The sequence below is a fragment of the Conger conger genome, chromosome 15 (genome assembly GCF_963514075.1).
Source record: "Conger conger chromosome 15, fConCon1.1, whole genome shotgun sequence".
In the NCBI taxonomy this organism is placed as follows: Eukaryota; Metazoa; Chordata; class Actinopteri; order Anguilliformes; family Congridae; genus Conger; species Conger conger.
In genome coordinates this window covers 10379972-10405653 of record NC_083774.1, presented here as the reverse complement: position 1 = coordinate 10405653, position 25682 = coordinate 10379972, and the positions used below count along the sequence as shown (strand labels likewise).

General features: G+C 43.5%; 1 protein-coding gene across 1 annotated transcript in view; it reads left to right on the top strand.

Moving 5' to 3' along the window:
- Positions 1-25682, top strand: part of LOC133111900 (synapsin-1-like) — a 115694-nt gene that overhangs the window by 7494 nt on the left and 82518 nt on the right. The window contains exon 3 of the mRNA XM_061222537.1: positions 11445-11627. Within this exon, the coding sequence (XP_061078521.1) occupies positions 11445-11627 (183 nt within the window). The remainder of the gene's footprint in view (positions 1-11444; positions 11628-25682) is intronic.

Here is a 25682-nt window from a genome sequence, read left to right as displayed (position 1 = left end):
TTAAGAGGAAGATTTACAAATCAGTCTGTGCGGATTTAAGCCTCAGGAGCTCCACTGGGGAGCCTGTGTGAGAATTTAATTCTCACAACAGTGCATTTGTGATAGAGTCCATTACCCACCGTCGAGTGTACATGTTTACTGATCTGTACAGCTCTCAAATAACTTTCCCTCCGTACCTTTTACCTGCTCGGTGGAAGTGTATTTAAAAGAAATTGGGTTTATAGATGGGAATTATGAAGATACTGATATCATGCATAAAGTTATTTAACCCTCAGAAGCATACAAATAAGCACATCTATGGATGAAGATACCCGGGAACTAATATGAATGCAAATAGGATTAAGCGGCCGCATTAGTGTCTGATATACAATTTACAGTGCTTAGTGTTTGGCAGGGCTCAGATGTCTGTGAGGAACATCCCGCATCCCGCACTGGAAATGGGAAGATGCTAATCCAGGGCCAGACCGTTCCAGGGCCGCCGTTCCCGCTCCCCGCGCGGCCTTATCTTGATTAACACTTGAGTTCCTCGCATCGTTAATTTTGACAGCCGGCGCCATGACATTCTGAAATATCACCGGCCCCACTTCCTTTATCAGGTGCTTCTCCCTATGCTAATTATCAGAGCAAATTGTCAGACCAGGGTACGGCTTGATTTGTGCGGAGAGTGCATTTGCTTTAACAAACCTACCGATCAGCTACACAAGGATTTTCTTTCTGGTTGAGACGGTACATCGGAAGTTCTTCCTATGGCATTCATGTAATGAGCATTTAAATGAAATTAATACAAAAAGTCATTATTTTTAGATTTATAGACATGACCTGCTTAATGCTTCTACCAGTAGTGAAATAATCATTCAAGCTTTAAAATATATAACTTCATATTCATGTCCAGTTTTCCCTGTCGTGTGCCATTTACTTTGTTTTGTTTATTTATTTTGTACTTGAATGTTTGGGAGACATATTTGGTTGCTTCACCCCTGTCCAGTCCACCATGTAGAAAACCTTGCTAGACGATAAATTTGGATGCCTTCCTAGGTCATCCTGGGGTCATCATTTATTTCAATCCTCAGTGGTCTTTGGTTTCCTTCTGAAGGCCAGGAGTTTGCCACGCTGAGTAATAATGAAAGTTGAGACTCGTTGGGTAGAGGATCTATGCAGGGTAGTGACGATGAAGGGTCGGATGCCAGAGCCTGGATGATGTTTTGGGGATCCTGACAGCAGGGTCCCTCGCAATTTCTTTAACTTATTATTTTAAGTTCTGTATTGTCACATATAACTTCTCATAAAATCTGCGTCATGGGGATCTGGGGCTGCTTTAATCCTATGAGGCTTGGTGATGATCATTGTTATGAGAACCCTACTAATTCCTTTTGAAGGACAACTGAGGGTTTGTTTCAAAGCAGAATCATGGACTGCCTCATTTGACTCTTGACTGTTTTGTTTTTATGGATATTTTATTGTAATTGTGTTCCCCAACTGCTTAATGAAGAATACATTTAAAATATATATATATCGTTAGCATAATATCCTTAGCATAATGATGAGAAACGCAGTATATCCCTATAAGAAAAACCTGGCCTGCAAGTACTGATGTAGAGGTAAGAAGACTGCTTAAGAAACTAGTGTTTTAAAACTGGACATGCTTTCAATGATCAGTATTGTAACTGTTACTAGCTTTTTAGCTTTTTTATTTTGATGATATACGTATATTTTTTGAAATAGTTTTTCTAATAACTGACGTAATCCAACAGTGTTGTTATGAATGAGCATGTGTGGTCAGTAAGCCTACCCTGTATAAAGAAAAATTTAAAAAGTAACACTGACTGTGGGGATCAATATTTGCTCTGCAGATGTAACCGCGTTGACCTGAAAAATAAAACCGCTTTCCTCGCAGCCAGGGAAACGTCTGACCCTGTGTTCGGGCCTCCGATAACGGACGCCTCTCAACATGGCGGACAGAACGACAAATTACCAGCTGCCTTGTTGAGAACTTCAATGGCGCAAATTGTTAGATAAATGTATTTAAATGGATCATTACAAATTCCGCCACCATTTTCTACATTATGCAGCACAAAGGACGCCGGGCGGGAGCTGATTACCAGTATAATGGCTCTTATTCAGGGAGAAAAGCCTGAGCTTATGTCCAGAAATGTCACGGGGAATGGTAATAGCGGGTATTATAATATTCGCTGACGTTGAAATATCTCTATTCCCCTCTTCATTTTTTGTGGCGCGCTGTACAGCTTCGCCGCGACGTCTTCGCCAGATTAAGGACAGTCCAGCATGTATACACTCATTATATTTTTATTAGTCTCCCTCGCCGTGAGCCGGGGGTTGGAGCGCAGCCTTTATTTTGGGTTAGCACGCCGCAGAGGGCTGATCCCGGGACGGAGGGAGCGAGGGAGGGGAGAGCAGAATAAATAGCGCTAGGGCCGAGGCCTGCCACCGAGCACTTTCCAATCGGGATCTGATTGCAAGGCAAACATCGCATCTCATTCAGACCCTCCTCTGTAAACGTTTTCTTAAGAAGGCAAACACAAACCTCCTGAAAGTATAATGAGTTAATTAACAGGGTACAGAGGCCAAGCACAGCAGAGCTCCGTCATTTCTGTAACACTTTACGTTCAGGTAAGTTTCCGTGCTTTTAATGTGTAGAACTTTGTAGTACCGTATACAATTTAAAGCCGAATATAGTTAGAAGAAACCGTATAAAGTTAAAAGGCCTCTTACTCCATGTTGTTAGATCTTGAGACAGTAGGGCAAACAAAGAAGAAATGTGAATACTTTATATGCAAATTATAGGAAATTGAGTTAAGATGGCCTGTCCTTTATGATACTGTATTGTTCTTATGTTCTGTCTGGGTGGTATGAATAGGCAAGTTGAGGTGGGGGCGCTTGTGGTTAAGTAAATGTCTGGAGGAGGGGGTGTGTTAGCAGGCAAGGTTTAATAGGTGTCACCTATCACTCACAGGGCTTTGTTGTTGTCTGCCAGTGATGATGTCACCAGAAAGGAAACCTTTAGAAGTCAGAGCTGGCCACATCTTTTTTGATTATTGCAACATCTGGACACATGACTGCCTGGTGTAGTCTGAGGCTGTTCTTTGTTAAAACCTAAAATAGGATTTGACCTCAGAAGCTGTGCTATAAGCAGCCAGGAAGTGCTTTGATTTAGGGTTTATTACAATATTCAAGGGCGGAATTGGAGAAGCCACTGAATCTGGCGTCCAGGTGACTGGGCTTTCACTTTGAACAATGGGAAGAAGAACGGCTTCACAAGTCACACGCCCGTGCTCGCTTTGACATTTTTCAACCCTAAGGTTACATTCTGTGCGCTTGTTGGCAGAGGAAGGCGGCGATGACGGTGACGGTGGCGGTGATGAACATAGTGACAGTGACGAGACGCACCTTCGCGCCGCGATCGCTTTCCTCCGCGGAGCTGAGTCATGAGAAGCGCCCTGGGACGGGACAGCTGCAGGAGGACCTGCGCTGGTCTGTGGGGCTCTGACACACACGCTCTCCCTCCCTGGAATTTGGGCAGGGTAACCTAAGTCTGGGCCTGTGCACCCCACCTGGCCCTCGCTGTGGACGGACATGCCCTGCCTGATGGCCGGGGCCAGGGGGGGGTCCTCTCCCCCAACCATCAACACTGCCCGCCTGCCGCCCTGCCCTTTGGCAGCCGGCTTCCCCCTCGGTTTACACCTACCTCCTGGAGCCCGGCGAGGCCTGCTCCGTCAGGTGCTGCGGAGGCTGGCGTACCCTCTGCGGAACACGCAGGCTGAAATATTAGAGCGCTAATGCCCCCCCAAGCCGCACACACACACTGCTCTTTAGCATTTAATGCAGAAACAGTTGCGATTGCGCTAGTGGGGATATTGCTATGTGCGGTGGTGTGCTAATTAAAGGATAAGTGAAGCCGTCGAGCTAAGGGGTGGCTGAGCCAGAACTGAAAGAGCAGGCAGGAGTGCTGTGTGTAATTAGGAGGAGGCATGGCAACGGCGCAGTCCCCTCAGAGAGACTGGAAGTGCCTGACAAGTGACGTATCATTACTTCAGCTCCGCGTTCGGAAGTTATGTATTTACACTTCGGCTCTGTCCCAGCTCTGAAACAGGTTTTAATGATCGGTTGTAATGCTCATAAAATAAAGCAACGGCTCGAACACTGCTCTGTTTAGATTGGAAGAAGAACCAAATGAAAATTAAAAAGAAGAGAGGCCGTTTGAGTACCTCCGCTTTCTTTCCTTTTGGATTTGCACTCTGTTTGGTAATCTATTGTTTATAAACATATTTATCCACGTCGCCTTAATTAAAGCCTTAGCTCAAAAGTCTAATATACATTTCTAAGAATTTATTTTGTTAAGATGATGGAGGTGCTTGTTATATTGTTTATTTAATTCAAATTGGAATACATTTAGAAATATATGTACTGTATATATTCATAGAAAAAGTAGCCTGTCATAGAAGTGTAATAGTTTTATAATTACACATTTACCGTTCCATTGTTGTGCCTACTGTTGCAGCATAGCTGCTCATTTTCAATAACCTTCCCGGGAAGCGTGCTATTGTGTTGCCTTTAACCTTCCTGAACCTGGAACACTGTTTTCATGTTCTGCAAGCCAGAATATCATCTCGGGAAAGTGTTCCTGACCTCTCGGGCGTCGTGGTGATTCCGTTAGTGTTATCAGTGGGTGTTTACAGCGTGTTGTCCACCGGCCCTGGAGATTACGCTAACGATACCAATTAAACCCACCTCATTATCCGAAAAGGCTGAACAGCATAACGCAGGCGGAGCGTGTTCCCGTGTCAGTGCGACTGCCTGGTCTGTAAATATGTACGTTTAATCACCAGACAGAGAGTGTAGCCGCACTGTGTACAGGGCGACTATAATATTTATCTGCGTTCTCCTATGTCTTCGCTTGCTGAGCATACAGTATAACTTTCCTGTGTATTTGGACTTCTTTCCCCGGCGGATAATTTCGGAATTCCCGAGAGACGGGCAGCCGTACGGCGTCGGGGTTTGAAACGCGGGCCTTCCCGCCCGGTTTTTCCAGCCGAACGCGTGATTAGCGGCCGTCGCGGATCCGAGCGGGTCGGAGGAAGCGCCCCCGTCGCTCTGGGCGTTGCGGCGTGTTATCTTTGGAGTGGCGTGAGCGTCCCGCTGGTGCGCTAGAACACGTTATTATGTCACGGAGTTTATTAGTATGCCTGTGGGATGCATCGGTTTGCATGGACAATTTCTCAATAAATCTCAGCCCCGGCTCCCGCCTCGGCATTAAAAGTGGAAGTGTCGCGTAATGAGCTTTCGCTTTCCAAATAAAACAGGATTTCCTGACTCAGCAGTGGGCCACATCTGAAAATAAACTCGTCTTTCAAAACACAGCAAACAAAGGGGAATTAATGGCATACCACTGTGCTGGTGTTTGCAACAGAATTGTATTGACAGTTGGCTGCGACAGGAACTATATTGACAGTAGGCCTACTTCTGTGTACAACATTGATTGGAACAAGCAAACATACTGCAAATGCTGATAGTGTAGTCCAGTCACGTGGTTGAAGAGTATTTCTTTAGGCGTTTCCATTTTTATGTTCATAATTACAATCATTTTATTGTGCTGACATCAGTAGCGGCGTTATGATTGAAGTTCTTTATTTTTTCATCCTCAGTTTTGAGTGAATAGGAAGAATGAATCATAAAGGAACGTGTCATTTGAATTTCATAAAAGCCCTCTCATTTTAGGGCCTTCAGTTAAACCACCTGCTTTGTATTTTCGCTGGTGATAGATTATGATGTAGAAACATAGTATTGTAATTAGCCACATTGAAGTGTGTCCTGCTCAGTGATGTCCTTCAGATACCATACTTCTTTAAGAGACTCTCTTTCACTGCTTGGGGATTAATGGAGGGGTCGTATCTCCATGGCCAAGGGCAGACGGGCTTCTGTCTCTGGACTCTGATTACTGTTGGAAGCGCTAGATAGTTTTATTCATGCAGCTTTTTATGACTTTAAACAAGCCGGGCTGTCCAAGTCCTGGCAGCTAATCAAAGGAAATAAGTGAAAGAAGATGGATTTGATAACCTAAGAGTTTCTGCAAGCTTCTGTGTTCATGTATCCTACTGTTCTCCAAGATATTGTATACAGTATAATTCTGAAGTGGTCATATGTTTTTTTAAAATTATGTGATTCACTTTAGCTGCTATTATAAAACATGTTTATTTTACCAAGGATTTAAAGAACAGTAGAAAACCAGACTTTCAATGTTGTTTAACACACTGTGGGCATCAAGGTGCTGAATCTCAGTACAGCACAAGCTTCAAACTGAATTTGGCCAGTGCTACTTAATATGGTGGATGCTCACTCAAAGGTCTTATAACAATGACAGCAAAACTACACAAATACACATGTATGCAAACACACACACACACAGACAGACACACACACACACACACATACTGTATTTACTGTATATTATCAGTGTTATCTGTGACATTGATTATTTACCTCTCAAAGAGATAATAAAACCTACTGTGTTTTTATCCACAAGTTCACAGTGTATGGATAGGAAATAAATTGTGCTTTCTCCGCTGAAGTAATGGGCATCTTTAGTTTGTTTATATGCCCGGCTTTGTGGTAACTACATCTAATTGACACATGGTCAGAAGATGAAGGGAACAGTGCCTTCCATAGCACGTCTGAAGTCAAACACACCGGTGTAATGCCATCTGCCAAGCTGACAGTCAAGCTGTAATGACTGTGCTTTACATAGTTTTTTTCACTGCGCAGGTAAAGAAATAAATACATAAATGGGACACATAAATAAAGTAGTTGCTTGCGAGTGTGTCTGCTCGGAGAACTTAAAGAGTTTTGAATGTTGAAAGGCCTCCTTTATTTCCCCTGGATCCAGATTTGATGTTGCTCTGCTTCCTTTTGAGTTGATCCTGGTGGGGAATGTTATTGTGTTAGAAGAGGAGTATGGTGCTGACAGCCTTCAGTACCCATTTAAAACGCCTGTTCTCTGGCTTCTCTGTCGGGCTTGTTTCTTTAAAAATCCTATCCTCCTCTTCATGTGCCCTCGCTTGAATCTTGTTAAACACACGAATAGCAGCTTCTGAAAAACTTTCAATAAATTGCTATAAATGCGCATGCCGGATGTGAGATTGTCCACTTGAATTTTGCGAGCACCGTTGAACAGTGAGGTTTTACGGGCTCTAAGCCTGACCTTGAATCCTCACTTGTCAGAACCGTGTTTGTAAATTTGCTTCCTGGCTGTCTAGGTATTGCAAAATCATGACATTGTTTATTCCGTTTGATTTGTCAGCCATGTATGTGAGCGTATTGACAAAAGATATTCCTCTTTCTTCCCCTGTCTCTCCCTCTGCAGTGGCACTTGAGCAACTGTAGTGTTTTACAGGCTTCACCTTTATTGATGTGTGACTCTAATGATGTACTTCTGCTATTGGTGCTGAGGGAGACGTCGCCGAAATGTGTTTTTAAGGGTCAGCGGCGCCCATTAAAATAATAACACCACAGGCCTCCTCTCATGCATGTCATAATCCTTTCTTTCCTATTTCCCCTCCTCCTTTTCATCCCGGGAAGGGATGTCCATATGTGGCACACTTCCTCTCAGTGCGGCTGATCAAAACACAATAAGTGGATCATTTATGTGCCGGTCCCCATTACCGAACAGCATGGAGACAGTTAATGAGAGACATGGAGAAATGAATATATCCATGACTTTGTTTCTTGATAGACACCGGGAAAGGCGCTGGGTCTTCAGGGAATTACTGGTTAAAAAAGGAATAAAAGCTGCATTCAGTATGCTATATTTTAGCCTCCAGTGCTACGCTTTTCTTTCTGCAATAGCTTGAGGAATAGAATTTGCAAAACACACAGTTGTGTCTGCGTGTTTATGCATGAATGTATGTTTTTGTGTTTTTGTCTCACTCTCTCTCTCCTCTCTTACCCTCTCTCTCATTCTCTCTCTTTCTCTATCTTTGAAAAATAGAGAATGCATGTATGTTCACCAACATACAGTATGTGTGTGTTTCTTTTACATATTATATACAGTGTGTGCACATATTATATTTTATTTGTATGTATGTTTTCCACGTGTGTGTGTGTGTGTGTGTGTGTGCATGTGTTTATGTCCATGTGTTTTTCAGGGATGTGTGTGTGCGTGTGTGAAAGTGTATGAGAGAGTGTGTGTGTGTGTGTGTGTGTGTGTGTGAAAGTGTATGAGAGTGTGTGTGTGTGTGTGTGTGTGTGTGTGTGTAAAGGTCTAGCAGTGCTGATAAAAAGGTAGCTGTGACATTTGCAATTTTCCATGCACCAGCCCACTCCATTTTCTTCCCTGGTGCTTCTTACATGGTACAGTAAGCCTCTAGGATTGACAATAATTACAGGCTGCATAAAATGAAGAGGGTAATATGAACACAGCTTTGCCATAATTGCCTTTTCATTATTTGCTAACAGTGAGCTATTCAGTCATAAGAAAGAGATTGCATAGTAATTGGCTGACAATAGGAAGCTAAAGCTCAATTCGGTGGCTGTGGTAATTTTGTGTTGCTGTGAAGGGTTTTTTTTAGGTTTTTTTTATTATTATTATTAAAAATCTAAAGCATTAAACTAATTTAAAACTACAATTTCCAGCATGAATGGAAATCTTGGTATTAACACAAGCTCCCATTTAGACTGGAACATCCTATTAGCAGTATTAGCACTCGTTGGTAAGTTTCCATATGCGCTTCTAACCCAAATAGGATTTATGCCTCTTTATTTCTCGTCCTCATTCAGACACATATTGAAACCAAATTGACAGAGCAGTTATTGCATTCACATATATTATGTGTGCTGAAAGTCTGTGACAGTAGTGAGCCAGGCTGATGCAATGTAGATTTTACAGTGGAAACAGTCTGAAGTTCACATACACTCACAGCACTGTCTCCTCTGCCCTCCTCTTTTTGTGTGGAACAGCTGCGAGTAATTTTATATGTATGTTTATTTGTTGATGGATACCAAAGCGTAGAAAATCCTCATCGAATGTGCTTAGCGCGTTTTTGTCTGGTGTTTCAGTGGTGACGATTACAAAGCTCTCCCGGTGACGTGCTGATGTTCGAGTTGGGGAATGTGGGTCTCAGTCAAATAGCTCTTCTGAGAACTGCTGCTTTCATACCAATCTGAGGCCGCTGTTTCAGAAGCTACACTGGTTATATTATGCATGTGCTTCTACAGTTTATTTATAATTGAGGAAATCCATAGTTTGTGATCGTACTTTGAAGAATTGCTGTCAGAATATCATCCTTATTGGAAGAGCAAGGCGTACTTATCCTTTGCTGTTATCTACAGTTGACATAAGCAGTTGGAACATGTGTTGTCTGTGGATCCTGTAATGCTTCTCAGAGGCAATGCATTTGTTGGATTGCATCAGAAGGGGTTGGGAGTGCTCTGTGCAAAAGAAAATATTAATTTGCCTAAATGGGATGTTGATGTTACAACTCGGCTAACGAAACGCCTAGCGAAATGCAAGGGTATTCTCAATGACGACACACACACGCTGCACCCGTGCCCTGGTAGCTAGTGACATCATGTTTGTCCCCTTTTTAACTCCTACCTAATACTGCAGGAATTGTAAGACACCTTTCAAGTTCGCGAGACATTCGGATGACCCCTTTTAAAGTGGAAAAATACGGCAATTTGTTCGGTAATTAGGTCTTTGCTCCCAAAACAATTGTGAACACAGAAAAAGAATACACAGCGAGGTCGGCGCCGGAATTGGCTGCTAGTTTGGCAAAAGCAGCCCGCGGCGCTCCTGTCTGGGAGAAAGTGGATTGGAATTCCTCTGGAATGAGAATCTACGGAGTGTTGCCGGAGCGGAGTGGTAATTTTCGAGGGGGCGGATTGAAAAAAAAAAAAACTGCACTCGGTGCTGGAACCTCTCTCTCTCTCTCTCTCTCTCTCTCTCTCTCTCTCTCTCTCTCTCTCTCTCTCTCTCTCTCTCTCTCTCTCTCTCTCTCTCTCTCTCTCTCTCTCTCTCTCTCTCTCTCTCTCTCTCTCTCTCTCTCTCTCTCTCTCTCTCTCTCTCCCTCTCTCACAAGCCGTCACCTCTGAGAGATCCCCTCTACAGCAGATGCTACGCAGCGCCCCGAGATGACTGTTTGAGGCAAAGTCTGCACTTTTGCGGCCCACTTTTATGCACTTCTCCCCCCCCCCCCCCCCTTCACGGCACCGGGCCCTGTGTTCTGGAGCAGTCTTGTCATGCCATTAATAAGCCCGTTGTGTTGTGCACATCCTTAGCAGCCTATGTGCGTCTTTGCTTGATTACTTTTACACTGATTATTAGATCCACATTACAGTCAGCCAGGGGCCCTTCTTTTGAGGTGTGATTTGGTGTCATAATTATCCAACACAAGGGGCTGAAATTCTTATTAGTAATTAACTCAACCAAACTGATTGGTATGGCTTCCTGTATTCGTCCCTTTTAATGTTTAAACATTTACTTTGTGCTTGAAGGATTTGTTTGTATATATCTTGTGTGTGATGAGCGCTTTTCAGTAATGAGCTCCTGGGGGACAGCAGTTTCTAACAGTTAAGGAATAATTATAGCCCTATGAAATGTTAAACTGCCTCCACTGTCTTTTGTTGAGGCCTAATTGCATGCAACAAGTAAGGCAGGCTTTTCATGTTGTTCCATCAGAGCGATGGACATAACTTTCATGGAAACAGAATTTTTGTAGAGTTGTAAATACTCTCTCATATGGTAATGTTGTGGGACACCAAAGCCGCTTGAAAAACAGCGCTCTTATTGGAAGTGATGCGGGTACTACACATTGAATGAGTGTGGGGGTTGAATGTGTATGTGTATCTGGGGGTGGAGAGGTGGGAGTTTGTGTGTGTGCGTGTGTGTGTGTGTGTGTGTGTGTGTGTGTGTGTGTGTGCGTGCGTGTGCGTGTGTGTATGTGTGTGTGTGTGTATGCTTGTGTGTGTTTGTGTTTTATTGCGGTTTTACTGTGTAGCAAAGGAGTGTAGGTGGTGAATTTACCATAATGCACTGTCCCTGTTTTTCAGGTGCCTTTAAAGGATACTTTATATTTTGTCCTTTGCTTTGGATGCCTTTGTTAAGTACAGTACTACACCAATCAGATATTTTTTGTACAACCAAACTATGAAACAAGTACAGTTAATTAATCTGTCAGTGCTTTGTTTTTTTTTTGCACACAGTAGCTGATGCCATATTTTAATATACGATACGTGAAAATCTGAGAAATTGTATAGAACCCATTATTATTCTCTTGACTATTCCACAAGACGGTCATTATTCAAGTAAAAGAAAAGGAAAATTAACGCATGAGGAATTAGCATTTTAGGCTAATTTGTGTATAATAGATGCTGATTGGGCTGCATGGTGACGGTATGTTTGGGTGATTCGGCGGTGTGCGGGTCTGTGTTGGCAGCGGTGGCGGGCAGTGATGGAGACCCGGCCGGGAGGCGCTGAAGACACCGGGCGGGCTGTGGGCGCAGCGTCTGTGAACACCAGCAGCGACCAGGCTGATGGAGGAGACCCCACCTGCTCTGACCTGCAGTCGCTCCAGAGTGACAACACCTCCCTCACCAGCGACGCCACTAACTCAGGGAAGGTGGGTGTCTGTATTCTGTAGTCTGAACATAGACTCCCCGTTGCAAAAACAACTTTCAAACCTTGATAATTTATGGAGCCAATAAATTATTACCAAGCACTTTAAAATAAACATCTGAAATATCAGTTTGAGAAAATATACTGTAAAGGCTGACCAGGTCACATTTTGTTGAGAAAAATTGTAACTAAATCTCCTCACGTAAAAATCTAAAGCTGAAAATCATAATTAATATACTGTTGAGGGGATACAGACCAAGTATTAAAGTCATTTTACATTTTACCATTTTAAATTCCCTTCAGATGATACTCCACATATACAGTACTTTGTGCAATTATCTTCCTTTTCCAAATGAGTACAATAATTTTTAAAGACTGCAGCAAACATGAGTGTAAAATCTTATTCTGGCCAAGTTGTTCAATGCAAGAATGACTGGCCCTGATATTTTCAAGCGGTCTTCATGTGAAATTTAAATGTCAGGGAAGGATCCACCTTAAATCCAAGGTTTGATACCTCCGATGCCAGAGGAAGAACGGTCTGTGTTAGCTGTGATACCAGGATTGTGAATGAATTTTTGTAATGGGGTGCAAAAGCTTGGCCACTGTTTTTGAACTCAGTTTTGACAGAAAGAAAGAAACTCCTCCGTTTACGTAGGCCAGGACAGATCAGAAGTACATTTGCTGTGCTGTGCTGTATTTCATTTTGAAGTCGAATTTTGGAATGTAAAAAAAATCTACTCAAGCGTCACCCTGGCTGCACGGTCACATACTGTATGTTCCTGTGTGCTACTCATATCATCTCAGGACCAATGTCTCTGTGGCTTCTTTTTAACCTTACAAAGCACAGCATAATGACATTATTACACTTTCTCAACATACAGTATGAGAGCCCATTCTTTCCAGTGTGACCACATAAAACAGTGAATGAAGCACCATCCTGCCGTTAAATACAACCAGTCAGGTTAAACGGGAGGCAGGTGTGACTGATTCCACAGCTGCGGAATAGACCAACAGAACCTGAAGTTGGGTTGTGCGGCACCCCTCAAGTGTTTCTGTGAACCAGGCGAATGTGTTTAAAAGGGCCTGAGCCTCCATTTTCAGGGAGCGCACTTGTCTGGGTTGTTGGGAGCATGTGATTAAAGAGCTCAGTCATCAAAGCCAGTGATGACATATCATTAGCAAGTGATAAGTCTGAGCGTAGCGGTTCCTGGGGGGAAAAGGTCACTGTTTACAGTCTTAAGTTGCAGGATTTTATCAGATGAGTCCCATATGTCCCTCACTGGCACAGTTATTAAATTCAGTCACAGCTACTCTACGCACTTTTAATTACTTGTTGTTATTTTTGTAAATTATGAGGTGTGGATTCAGTCACGTTGGTTTCAGATGGATTAATATATGCTTGCAATTTAGCTTTTCCGTTGTGTACACATTTTAATCATTTCGCTAACTTCTTTATAATAATGAAATCTGGAAGTTCAGGAATGCATATTGATGCATCAATGCAGTGTGATAGAAATATCTACTGTGTAGCCTTCCATACTAACATATAATGTTTGTGTAGTACAGTGTACATTATTTAAGTATAATTAACTCCACCCTTCTTTGCACATGGGATAAGATTACCAGGGGTGTGTTAAAAACATTCTCATAGTTCCTTTTGAGTTGTAAATTCATTGTAAAATGTCTTGCGACAGCCTTTGAGATATGGGGATGTCAAAGAATGTTTTCCTATTGAAAATGTTGGGCATCAAGTAACTTATCTAAGAATCGGTTTCATAAAGTACACAATCTCCCCGCCATCAGCCACTGTAACACTCTGCAAATGGACATTCGAAAAGCTGTTTCCCTTTATGAAACCGTTTGTGATCTTGAATGTGGTCCTGGAGGTGTTTGAACCAGCTGGCTGTTCTGAGGTGCTGCAACTTCTGAAAGTCTGAGGAACATTTACACCTAGAACTCTGAGAACACTAGTGCCCACCTATACCAATGCCCTGCTGACTGGAGAAGGCAGCATCCCATTAATAAACTAGCAAATAAAGAAAATGTATCTCACAGATCCAAATTGTCATGTGATTTAACTATACAGCTGTAAGTACAAGATAATCTAGTCTGCCAAGCAGTTCTTACACTGGTGAAAGTATAAACTTCTGTGCTATTTTTCTGTTCCTAAATTCCTCAGTCATGTTTGTTTGATTGTGTCAATCTCGGTAAGTTCAAGAACTTTTTTTATTTTCTATTATTTATTTTTTTTGCAGGCTAGTAAATTGTATTTTGCCTTGAAGGTGAACAAGATAGAGGTTTTCAATGAAATATGTTAAATGTTTTTTTTTTTTTTTTTTTTTTGGGGACAAGCAAGCCAACCTGTACGGTTATGTAGAGTTTCCTTAAAAGGCTGCAAAACAACCTGTTGAAGTAGTCCAATAGGTGCCATATGACTATGAGGAATGTATTTGGTCCAATTATGAAATGACTGGCCTCAGTTATCAAAAAAAAAAATGCTAAGGGGAAAGGCAGTAAAAAAAGAAAGGAAAAAAAGCTGGCATTAAGGGCAGAAGGTTACACATTTGCTAGTCGGAGTTTGGAAGGTTTTGAAGGGTCCAACGTGTAATTAAAATTTATTTCCATAAAAACAATAAATAAGAACTGTGAGGACCCGTATGAGTTGCATTATAGAGGGCGGGAGAACACCCAATCGGAGTCAGAGCCATTGCAGTTGAAACATTTCTTTCTCTGATGGCTCCTCCTGTATGGCAGGTTATGTAGCCTGTAAAAGTGATGTCACACACCATAAAGCACCCTGATTTACCGTCGCCCCGAGCAGACCACAGCCTGCACAGGCCCAGGGCGAGTTTCAATCACAGCGTTTTGGGTAGAGACAGCTGGGGAGCTGGAAACTGCGGCAGTTGCTATGTCTGGTCCGCTGAGATGAGTGTACACTCATTCAGGGTGAAGTGCCCTCTTTCGCACCTCTTCACACCTGGACAGCGTTGAATCGTAAGCCAGATGTTGCCTCTGAAATTGTATGAGTAAGGTAAGAGCGGTGGTCTGGCACTCGGAGGGTTGCTGGTTCGATCGCGTCCTGGGTGTGTCGAAGTGTCCCTGAGCAAGACACCTAACTGCCAATTGCTCCGGATGAGCGGTTGGTGTGTGTGTGTGTGTGTGTGTGTGTGTGTGTGTGTGTGTGTGTGTGTGAGTGAGAGAGAGAGAGAGAGAGAGAGAGAGAGAATATGTGTGTGTGTGTGTGAATTGGTAAATGAGAAGCATCAATTGTACAGCGCTTTGAATAAAGGCGCTATATAAATTAGCCATTTTGCCATTACACATCTAATCTATCCTGGAAATGGTGGCAGACTGGCTGCAGCTGGAGCCCTTGATGAAATGCACTCCGATGTACTGAAATCACTTTTTGTGTGATGGAAGAAAGTGTGTGTATATCAGGATAAACACTGGCTGGTCTCTTGATGTAAGCATTGTAAGCACGGAGTGGTCATTATCTATGATTAGATGTTATGAAGAGCTCTTGAGCCTATTATGTGGCTTTCAGAGGACAACCTGCCCACTGCTGTTGTTGTGTCTGTGGAGGGAGATCACGGCTTTAGGTAAAAGCCCACTGCATTTTTCATGTCCACTCACCTTCTGCTCACATCAGCCTCAGTCTTCTCCTATCTCCTCCTTTCCTGTTTGTCCGTGCTGTACATCTGCACTTGGAGAGAGTTTCCGCTTTCCCCCAGGCCTGCAGTTTAATCTTTTGTTTCCGTAGGTTTTTTAGGGTTTTTTAGTGGGACGCTTACCTTAATCCTCTTAGACCCGAGTGTGTGCGATGTGTGCGAGTCGCAGCTCTTTTCCCAGCTTACAGCTGAATGAGTCTGACATTGCCTGAACAGGGAGGTCAGCGTGACCTCTGCTGCAGCAAGCAGGGCTTCACGAACACCACCATTCCCAGCCTCCAGCCCTGGCACTGCTCTGGTTTCCATCAACATATTTACCATCCTGTCTCGCCTTTGGAGGGACATTGTGCGGTGGTAGTGTGGATACATAGTGCAGTTCAATTTGTGATCCTTGTACACAATGCATCTAGACTATTGCTCCCCAACCCTGTTCCTGGAGATCTAGCGGCCTGTAGATTTTCACTCCAACCCTAACAAAGCACATCTCATTCACCAGCTAGAGCAGTACTGCCCAGCCCTGTTCCTGGAGATCTACCCGCCTGTAGGTTTTCACTCCGACCCTAACAAAACACACCTCATTCAACAGCTAGAGTTGTCATTAAGCTGCAAATTCATACAGTTAGAATCAGGAGACCCAAATTTGGGTTTAAATGACAACCTATATGATGGCAGATTTCCAGGAACAGGGTTGGAAATCCCTGGTGTAGACCCGTCCCACAATGCAAGGTTCAGACATTGATGGGTGCATAACCTCTGTGATGAGAGGTTTTACCTACTGTGCTGATTGCACCTCTAATTCCCTCTTTCTCCCTTTTTCCATCGCAGCCTTTGTAAACATAGTTTGACGACCGTTTGCACAACATTGTAATTAGATTGTCTCTCATTGGACATTTACATTACAGTCACATTTATACAGACAGAGGAAACTCTCTCCTGTGATTGGAGACCAGCTTTTCGGAGAAACGTCAATTAAAGAATATTTGCATTCGCAAATATTTGTGTGTTTGCGTGTCTGTGCAATTATGTCCATGTGTGTGTCCGCGAGAGATATATAAACAAAGTTTTCAAGGAAGACGGACTTTAAACATGCACAGTCTGTCAGCTTTGTTTGAGACCAACCTAACGACGACAGACAGGCCTATTGTAAGAGTGGGAGTTCCCTTAGAGAGCCCACAGAGCCTGCTAGTGCTGAACTAATACAGTGTTGATAGTGATCACATTCGGAGGGTCGGACGCGTCTAATTGATGATGGCGGTCCTGAAAAGAGCAAAGACAGAGAGGACGAGGGGAAGATGGAGTGATAGCTGCACTTCCTCCTGTCTCTGGCCTGTGATGTGTGAGTTCAGAGCGGGGCGCTTGATCCATGAGCTGCCCCACCGGGAGGGCATAGGAAGGAACCCCCCCATCCTAGCCCTCCACAGGACATTCTCACACCAGTATGTCCCAATGTCCACTGTGGGAAAGGTGTGGTCACCAGGGAAACCCAGATAAGGGTCCAACTGCCATTACCAGTGAATTTCCATCGCCCATGCTTTTTAATTTTCATCTCCTGGAAAAAAAAAAAAGGAAAAAAAGCCAGACCACCTCACACCCCCTCCCCTCCCCTCCTTTCATGGCAGTGTGGTTATCTCCGGCCCCAATCACAGCCAAGCCTCAGCCTTTTCAAATTGAACAAACCGTGTTTCAAATAGCCTCTTCAGCCGGTGACAAGATGTACCTCATTTTCCGTTCAAGCCCATAGCAAGGTCACACCTTTTTAATTTATTTTCTGTAAGAAAGAAAGAGTAGAAGCAGAGGAAAAAAACGGGAAAGGGCGGCGAACGCTGGATGGAACAAGGCCCGGCCTCGCTGGAGGTCACTCCTAAAGCTCGGCATAAAAGAGCTGGATAAGGGGAATTGGAGAGATAAGTGTGCGCTGCTATTAAAGGTTCAGGTCCTGGTCGAGATCTGCGGAAACATTACCATATTCACCCAGCTGGCTATTCGTGGGTTTTTTCTCAGTCAGGAATAACCCTGCCTGTTTGTCTGTTGCCTTCTGGGTATTTTCCAACAGGAGCCGTTTGCGAGGTTGTGTCATTTAGTGTATGCCAGAGAGTGGAATATACAGTATGTTATTTATTTTTCAGTTTCATTTCAGAGATAAAACTGAACAAATAACAAAAGATTTATGAAAATAAATTAATGTGATTAAATTGATTGTATTTACCAATAATGTTTCAGGTTGGGTTCTCTTTTTACCATCCCATGAAATGTTCTCGCTATCAACACAATTTCTACACGAGACTATGCAGCTGAACCTCATAGAAGCCACTGACTGTCAATGGAAAAGGTGTGAGTCCATATCAAACTCTTTATTATCACGGATAAGATACAAGCATTAACATGCCTCTGGTCTGCGCTCCTCCTGGCTGAGGTTAGAACGTTTCAGGTTTCGTGGCCTGGCTTTTCAGATGGTGGGAGAAGTGAGGAGAGGCACTCGGTCTGGGTTTGGAGGTTTCCCATCCCAACCCCAGCTGGTTTGGCTGCCACTGGCTGCACATGCCTAATAGCAATCACACACAGAGGCTTGCCACAGACTGACTGGCCAGAATAAACCCTGACAGATTAATACAAATGCCATCTGCTTTGAATGATGGGAAAGGCTGCCTTCTGGAGACGGGAGCCCCACCTACCTGCCACGACCTCCTGCTCCCCTCATTGGTCATGGCCCCAGAGGTGACAACCCCAACACCTCTTCCACTCAGTCCTCCTCACCCGGCCTCCAGAGGTTTCATTCCTCCACCCCTGCCTCCCACCATCTCCTCCATCGCTGAGTCTTTGGGCCTAACTGAAAAGACCTCACCTTCACAAGGACACTCACACAATATTTGCATCCTCCTATCCAGTCAGTCAATATGATTTTCCGTATTGTCTTCCTTGGAAGTGCTCTCTAAAACCGCTCAAACCACAGCTCAAAGTATTAAGCATATTCAGCATGTTTTACCAGACTTTCAAGCATTGGATTAGCCAGCATTGGATTAGCAATATTTTGTAGAGCAATTAGCAATTTCCCCCTCTGTGTGCATATTACTATTATTGGCTTACGCCTCATGCAACACTGTGCATGCTACGGTGCCACCGCGGGAGACAGCGGTGGATGAAATGTACGAGGACATATTTCTTTCCCCCCCCCCCTCTTTCTGAAGGACTATAATCTCAGGCTCATTGGCGCTTCCCTGGGCGTCAGGAGGTCTTGGCTGGAAATGTGTAAAAACAGCGTTTATCTTGATGGAGCAATCGCTGCGGCGGCAGGGGCCAGGCTGCGGGGAGGGAGCCGTCGGGGAGGGAGCCGTCGGGGAGGGAGCCGTCGGGAAGGGGCGCCGCTCCCGGCCGCGGGAGCCCCAAGCCGAGCGCGGCGAGGTATTATATCCTAACCGGAGATTCTTGTTTCACCAGAGAGCTATCAAGTTTCATAATGTTGAGAAATAACACTTTAGCGGATGGGGGTCAGGTGGGGAAGCGGCGCCCTTAAATGAGTGTTGAGGGCTGTATCATTGTCTCTTACACCAGACGCACCCCTTGTCAAATAATTCCACTGACCCCTCGGTGCCGTGCGGCTGGTTGGACATGGCGGGGCGTGCTACAGAGCCGGCGATCCCTTTCACACCCGCCGCCTCCCTCAAAATGGCTTTTCTTCTCCCAGACACTCACCTGATAGAACAGCTGAATGAAATCACAGATTGCGTAAGAAAGGTCCTCTCCCCGCACTAAGCGCTCCGCTTTAAATGTGTGACCTGCCGTTCCTTTCTCTTCTCCTCTTCTCTTTTCGCCGTTATCTCTCCTCTTAGCTTGTTCCCTCTTTTCTCCCGCTCTTCCTGAAACCTCGATTTAAAATATTCTCACTGTAGCAGCTCACTTATAGGGTCCAGATTAATATGTAAATGTCTGCAAGCTTTTTAATTATTACGAGATTAACTGTATGGCATTATTGTACTTTTGAGAGATGAGTGTTTTCGGTGTGTAACAGCAATTACGTAGGTAGTTGTATGTTGCACCATAATGTTGCTATAAATGTTGTTTTGTATTTTTCAAATGGACTACTTCCAATATTGTGTATGTACGGTACACTGCAAATTCATTTTAAATATATAATATAATCTTTGGTTACCTGAGGTGAATATGGGTAAATACCAAGCTTTTTGAAGTATTGAGTAAACATGTTTCTGGAATATTCATCATCTAACTAACTATTTGGTCATCAGGGAAAGCTGAAAATTAATGAGTTTACTGCTTTGGAAAAAAACCAAAAAAAAACCTCATTGCAGTTTGATTCCAGTGACATTGCTCTATGGTGAGTCTGCAGACTGAGTACTTTGTGTGAGTGGAGTGCCGTGCACGTGCACAGAGGCAGTAAACAGTATGCAGGGCAGGAGAACAGGAGATACTGAGGAGCCAGGATGCTGGTGCAATCTCACCGCTCGGGCTCTGAGCCATGAGAGAGCAGGGAGGGACACAGAACTGTGTTAATGGGCTGGCCTTAGATCCACAACAGTGCCCCAACCTGCATGCGCAGAGCACTGCGCCACACTGTGGCACGGAGGGGCATTACAGGCATTTCAGAATTAACACAAGTGTACATAAAAGGCTGTGCAATGTGAGGGAATGTACGGTCTGCGGCTACTCTGATTCATCTTAAATTCGTATGTGAATTTCTGAAATATTAATAATATCTGAAGCACTATGCTCAAAATATAGCATTGTAATCCATGTGATTCAGTTGTAACACTGCTAGTACATTTCCTGAATAATACTGGAAAGGAATTCAGGAGTACTTTCTCTTTTCATGTGCATGTATGGATAAAAAGTAAACAAAATCATATGTATGATATGTGTAATTGTTTAATCAATGAATCAGTGCTCCTCAACTTGCGCAATTGAAGCAAAGCTGAAACATCTGTGTACAGAGGTTTCATGAACTCAGGGCAGGTGAATGTGTGAAATGCGCTGTTTATAGTTGTGTCTCAAATGCAGGACAGACTGATAATGTACTGATTCTGATGCCACCCCCCCCCCCCCCCCCCACCACCACCATCACCACCAAACAGCTTCTCCCAGATCAAGCATTATTTTCCCCCATTCTCTCCCTCTCCACTCAGTGTTTGGAAACATTTAATTTTTAGATGGAATTATTGAAATATGACTGCAGGGCTAATATTTGATTTTAGAAGAGTAATTAAAGTTAAGTGTGGCCCTGGTGGTGTTTCTCAGTTTTCCTTTGTCTCCTTCAGGATCTGCTGTGATATTAAATTATTTAGCGCTGGAGGTGTTCTCTGTGTAAATCCCTTAGAAATGGAAATTGGCGACACAGACGCATAGATTATACAATCTGCACTTTCTAATGTTAACACCACTTTTTAATCATTGAATTGCTTTTTTCCCATTAATGCTGGTAATAACCTTAATTAAAAAAAAGCTCAAAATATTGTAATAGATAAGCTGACTTATCAACTCGGAGGATGATCAAAGGCGTGCGGTTTGGTGCTTGACGGGACGCAAACTTGTTGTTACAGAAGCCGGCTCAAACAGCGAGTGAGGGTAGGGTCTCTGTGAACAGTCAGATCCAGTCTGTCATGGTCTCTGCAGGGACACTGAAGACTGGGAGCAGTGTCCTCTGCTGTCTGTGCAAAGCTTTACTTCAGCGCAGGTTAGGTACAGTCTGCCCACAATACGGTTTCTTCTTGACTTTGAGTGACCAGCCATTGAATGTTGTTGATACTAATACGAATAAGTAAAGCAGTTATTGCCGTATGCAAACTGATAAATATATAAATAAGTAAATGCATTTGAGAAGGAAGCACACAGCGGTTATGGTAGATTGCATCTGGGACAGAGCCATCCTTTCTTAACTGTGACTGTAAATTAGGTCACAAAGTATGATGCAGTTTTTGTGATTCAGAACGGGGTGAGAAGAAATCTTTCACTGTTGTATGCAAGCAGTATTTCACAATATTGTTTGCGATTTCAATAGTTGTTAGAGCTTAGCTTATTGTGGTAACGAATCGGATATATTAACATTAAAATCGCTCCGCTGATTCCTGTTTAGTGATTCTGACTTCACGTGTTTGGGAGCCTAGGAGGGGATGCAGGAGCTTGTCAGCAGTAGCACTTATCTGAAAAGAAAACATGTGAAAGATTGTGTTGCATTCCACACAACGGTTGTGTATTATCTTAAACTCACGAGGCACTCTGTATTATACTGACATAGCTTTTCAGGGGTGCCTTAATTCTGCCAGAACAGTGTGCTGAAAACAAACATTTGTATGGATTGCAAAATATAAGTTTACAGGCGGTGACCTGAATATATAATCTACAAACAATATTTTGCATAGTTTAATCTATTTATTCAACAAAACGGAAGTAACATGGCATACAAAATTGAATCAATCTTTTATTTGTTTCTATAAATACAATTGGAAAAATAAGCCATCTTACTGAGTCGTGGCAGCTTTTCACCGAAATGGCTCCTTGTGATATATAGCTTAGTTTTTAAGTTTTTTTTATTTTACTACAATGTATAAATCTTGGGTTTTAATCATAAGCACTCCACTGATTAAGTGTGAGTTAGTGAAAGTCTGCCCAACTTCCTTATTCTGGCTTTTCATGTCTTTATCTCGGAGGGTAAAATTTTCCAGATAAACATTCGCTCTGTAAATCCTCATAAATGCATTGGTAAAGCACAAAGGGATGCCATGGTCTTTAATGCCGTGACAAACCTGCCCGACTGTGGGGCGCGTATCCCAGACAAACAAGAGCGCTACCTGTGCACTGGAGATTACGCCATTATGCGCTAGCAGCGTTATCGCTAGCATGCGGAGTGCAGGGCTCCTGATACAGTGTCAGTGGCAAGAGCTCATAAGGTGCTTATAGATACGGTTTATGCTTTGGATTTTTTTTTTTTTACAGAAAAGGTAACCTGCTAATTTCTTTCTCCCGACACTTCGGTGTATCAACTTAGCATCTTTTTATTTTTTATTTTCAGTCAAACAGCGACTATATCAGACCTTGAAAAGGGGCTTTATAAATGTATTTACTCTGAGGCTTTTAGGACATTAAGGAAATGAGTCTCTGCTGTTGTGTGTTTCACCGGCGCTTACTTCTGCTAGACGCCACCGTGTTCGGATGACGTAACGGCACCAAGATTCACAGACTTCTTTGAAATTGTCTCTAAACACAGGCAACCTGTATTTTTCGAACCTGTAGGAGGCTGCTCGTGTTCTGAAGAATAAGTACACAGAGCATAAAAAGCATTATAACACAGTACCTTGTCGCGCCTTTGACCTGCGTCTGTCAGTCTGGGAAACAGGAAGCTGTGTGCGTTTAATACGAGCTGAAACCAGACCACTGTAATTGTAGTAAATAAATGAATGAAATCCGAGTTCGGTGGAAGAACGCAGTGTGTCTCAGCAACATTCTATCTGCTCTCTAATTCCATTTGTGCTATTACATAATTAAATTTAGACTTGGATCATGCTTTTTAAAAGATTATGTGAGCATATGTTGCTTGAACCCACGCCAACTTGTGAAATAGGGCTCCTTTCATGACTGCACTCTATGAGGTTTAGAGAGTTTATTGAAAATCAGAAGAGACGGTTGCCAACAGTTAATGAATTGGTCTTATGATCTAAGTTCAGGGAAGCGGATGGGTAATAATTTAGGCTCAATGTCTGTGAAACTCAGCAGAACAAAGATCGTAAATTAAATTGTCCTCTTAATTTCAACCTTATAGTGTACAATAACGTTTTTTTTTTCTTATTGGTATTCAATATTTACGCAGTATTTATGTTATTTATGGACTTCTAAAGTCATTCTCTGAAATGAAATTAAACCAAAGAATGTATTTGTTTAGCATATTTGGTGTGTGTTTCATATATTTACTAGATTTAATTTTAGACATACACACACACGTATACACTCAGTGACCACTGTATTAGGTGGAGCTGTCCACCAGCTTCTTAATGCAAATATTTAATCCGCCAATAATGTGGTATCAACTGAATGCATAAAAGCGTGCAGTTAAAAGGTTCGGCTGTTTTTCAGACCAAATGTTTGACAGCAAGGGGACAGTAACGCGTATAACCACACATTATACCAGTGGTATGCAGAAGAGCGTCTCTGAACGACAGTGGATAGGCTACAGCAGCAGAAGACATAATAAGTCTAAAATATAAGTCTAATAAATACCTAATAAAGTGCTCGCCGAGTGTGTATATCAGATGCACGCATTGACCTGTTTTCATGTTTGTGTCTTCACAATTAATAGGAGCACAATGTTCTGCAACCTTTTCCCCTAATTACTGATTGATAATTTGCAGTCAAATTAAATTAGACGTTGATGAGGAGATAAGGCTGTTAAGTGTTAAATTTGTGCCTATTTCTCCAAACTACCCTCTTTACACCGCCCCCCCCCCGCCCCCCACCCACTGCCCCACTGTCTCACTCTCAATACCCCCCCCCTCCCCTGTTCCCCGTCTCACTCTACCCCCCTGTCTCACTCTGCCTGAGAGAGAGAGAGAGAGAGAGAGAGAGAGAGAGAGAGAGACACTGCATTTCCAGTTCTGGGTGTTTCTCCCCCCCCCCCTCCCCCCTGTGGAAATGATGACCTTGTCATTACCGGGGCTAAATATATCACTGCCACGCCATCGGTGGCCCCGCCGCACGGATCCTAAGAGCTTTAAATGGTTATTCCACTCATTATTGGCTGTTAAATCCGGTGATGATCGTAAACGCCCCTCCGCTTCGCCCGCGCCTCAGAGGTCAAAGGATGGGCCTGTTTTATGAGAAGGGTGTGCGATGTATCACCGCGGCTGTGGCCTCCGCTCACCGGGCGTTACTCCTGTCAAGAGCGGAGCGGGGAGCGGGGCGCTCGGCCGCGGACGCCGCGTGATTTGTGAATTCGGATTATGTGAAGTGACTCCACTTCAGCGGGCTGTGCAAAGAAAGCAACTGTCGTGATAAAATGGCGGGTGCGGTTCGGCATAGCCGGATTTATTGCGCATTTTTTCGGAAATTGTCCTGTTTTATAATGCCATAAATACAGGAATGGGACAAGTTCATTCACATGCATTCGGATGTTTTTCCCTTTCAGAATGCATAGGCAAAATTCCCCAAGTTTATCGTTGCGCATTACAGTCGGGTGGTTTTCATTTTATATAGATTGTTTAAAGGTGCTATAGTGCTGTAATCATAGTGATGATTATGATAATACTGTTATGACTACTACTTGGCTAATAATGACTGTTTGTGCGAAATCCTTTCGCGTTTTAAATTTCAGTATTTATTCAATCCAGCTCTTTATCATTCCTACTTTTGATTTAAATCTGCAGCTTTGGTTGTAATTGAATCTGTTTTACAAAGTAAAATTCATTTTATTAAGTGTGAATTTAATATTTTATGGCGTTGAATTATGAGATGGCACGGCGCGTACGATTGGCTGACGTGGCTGTGTCTTAATGCATTCCTCAGCCAATTACAGTCTCTGTGGCGGAGACAAAAGAAAGCTGGACGGTGGATCCCCTTTCACTGCGAGATCCCTTCTAAAAGAAGAAACACTCCAATGTTTCCGTTTTTTTTCCGTCCAGAGGGGGCTGACAGCCTCGAACACTGGCTTTAATGTGAATATCAGCTACTTTATTGCCCTGACTCTGGTGACCTCATCCACCCAAATGAAGTCATCCAGTGAGCCGGGGAAGAGAAACCTTGGTTCCAGGGAATTAATCAAGTCCATCAAGTGCTGCTCTTACGGCCTTATCGGCTGCCTCCGCGCGCGGGAGCGGTTATGAGGCTGACAGCCACCAGATAGCCTCCTGTCCTTCATGTGAGGCTAACATCAAAAGGGAGCAAAGAGGTGTTGTGAGCTGAAGATGAGGCCCCTATCGCGGGATAAGTGCAGCTTGACATCATTTCTACCCTGGTGGTGCTTTACATGAAGGGCAGGAGGCGGGGGTGGGGCGCTCTCCTTCCGTACCCCCCGATCCCATCATGGGCTGTTTGTCCAGATCCTTGAACTGGCATGGTTTTCCCTCTCCCCCTCTTTCCCTCCCTCTCACGTTCCCTCGTTCCTCCTACGTCTTTATCTCCCAGTCTTATAAATTCCACTGATGTGTATTTTTTTTTTGGTCTTTTCTTCTTCTTATGTTTTTTTGTACTTTTTTTTCCCCCCTGGTTTTTTCCCCCCCCCGCTCTTGCATGTCTGTGCGCATAATTGCGCGGGCCGCTCGTGGAATTTCATCGCAGGCAGATGAGGCTCCCATAAACATTACCAATTAGGGAGGCAATTAAAATAAGAAAGGGCACTCCAGAAGCATGCAGCGGTTGGAGGCTCCTCTGCCTCTCCGGTTGTCAGTGTGTGAAAG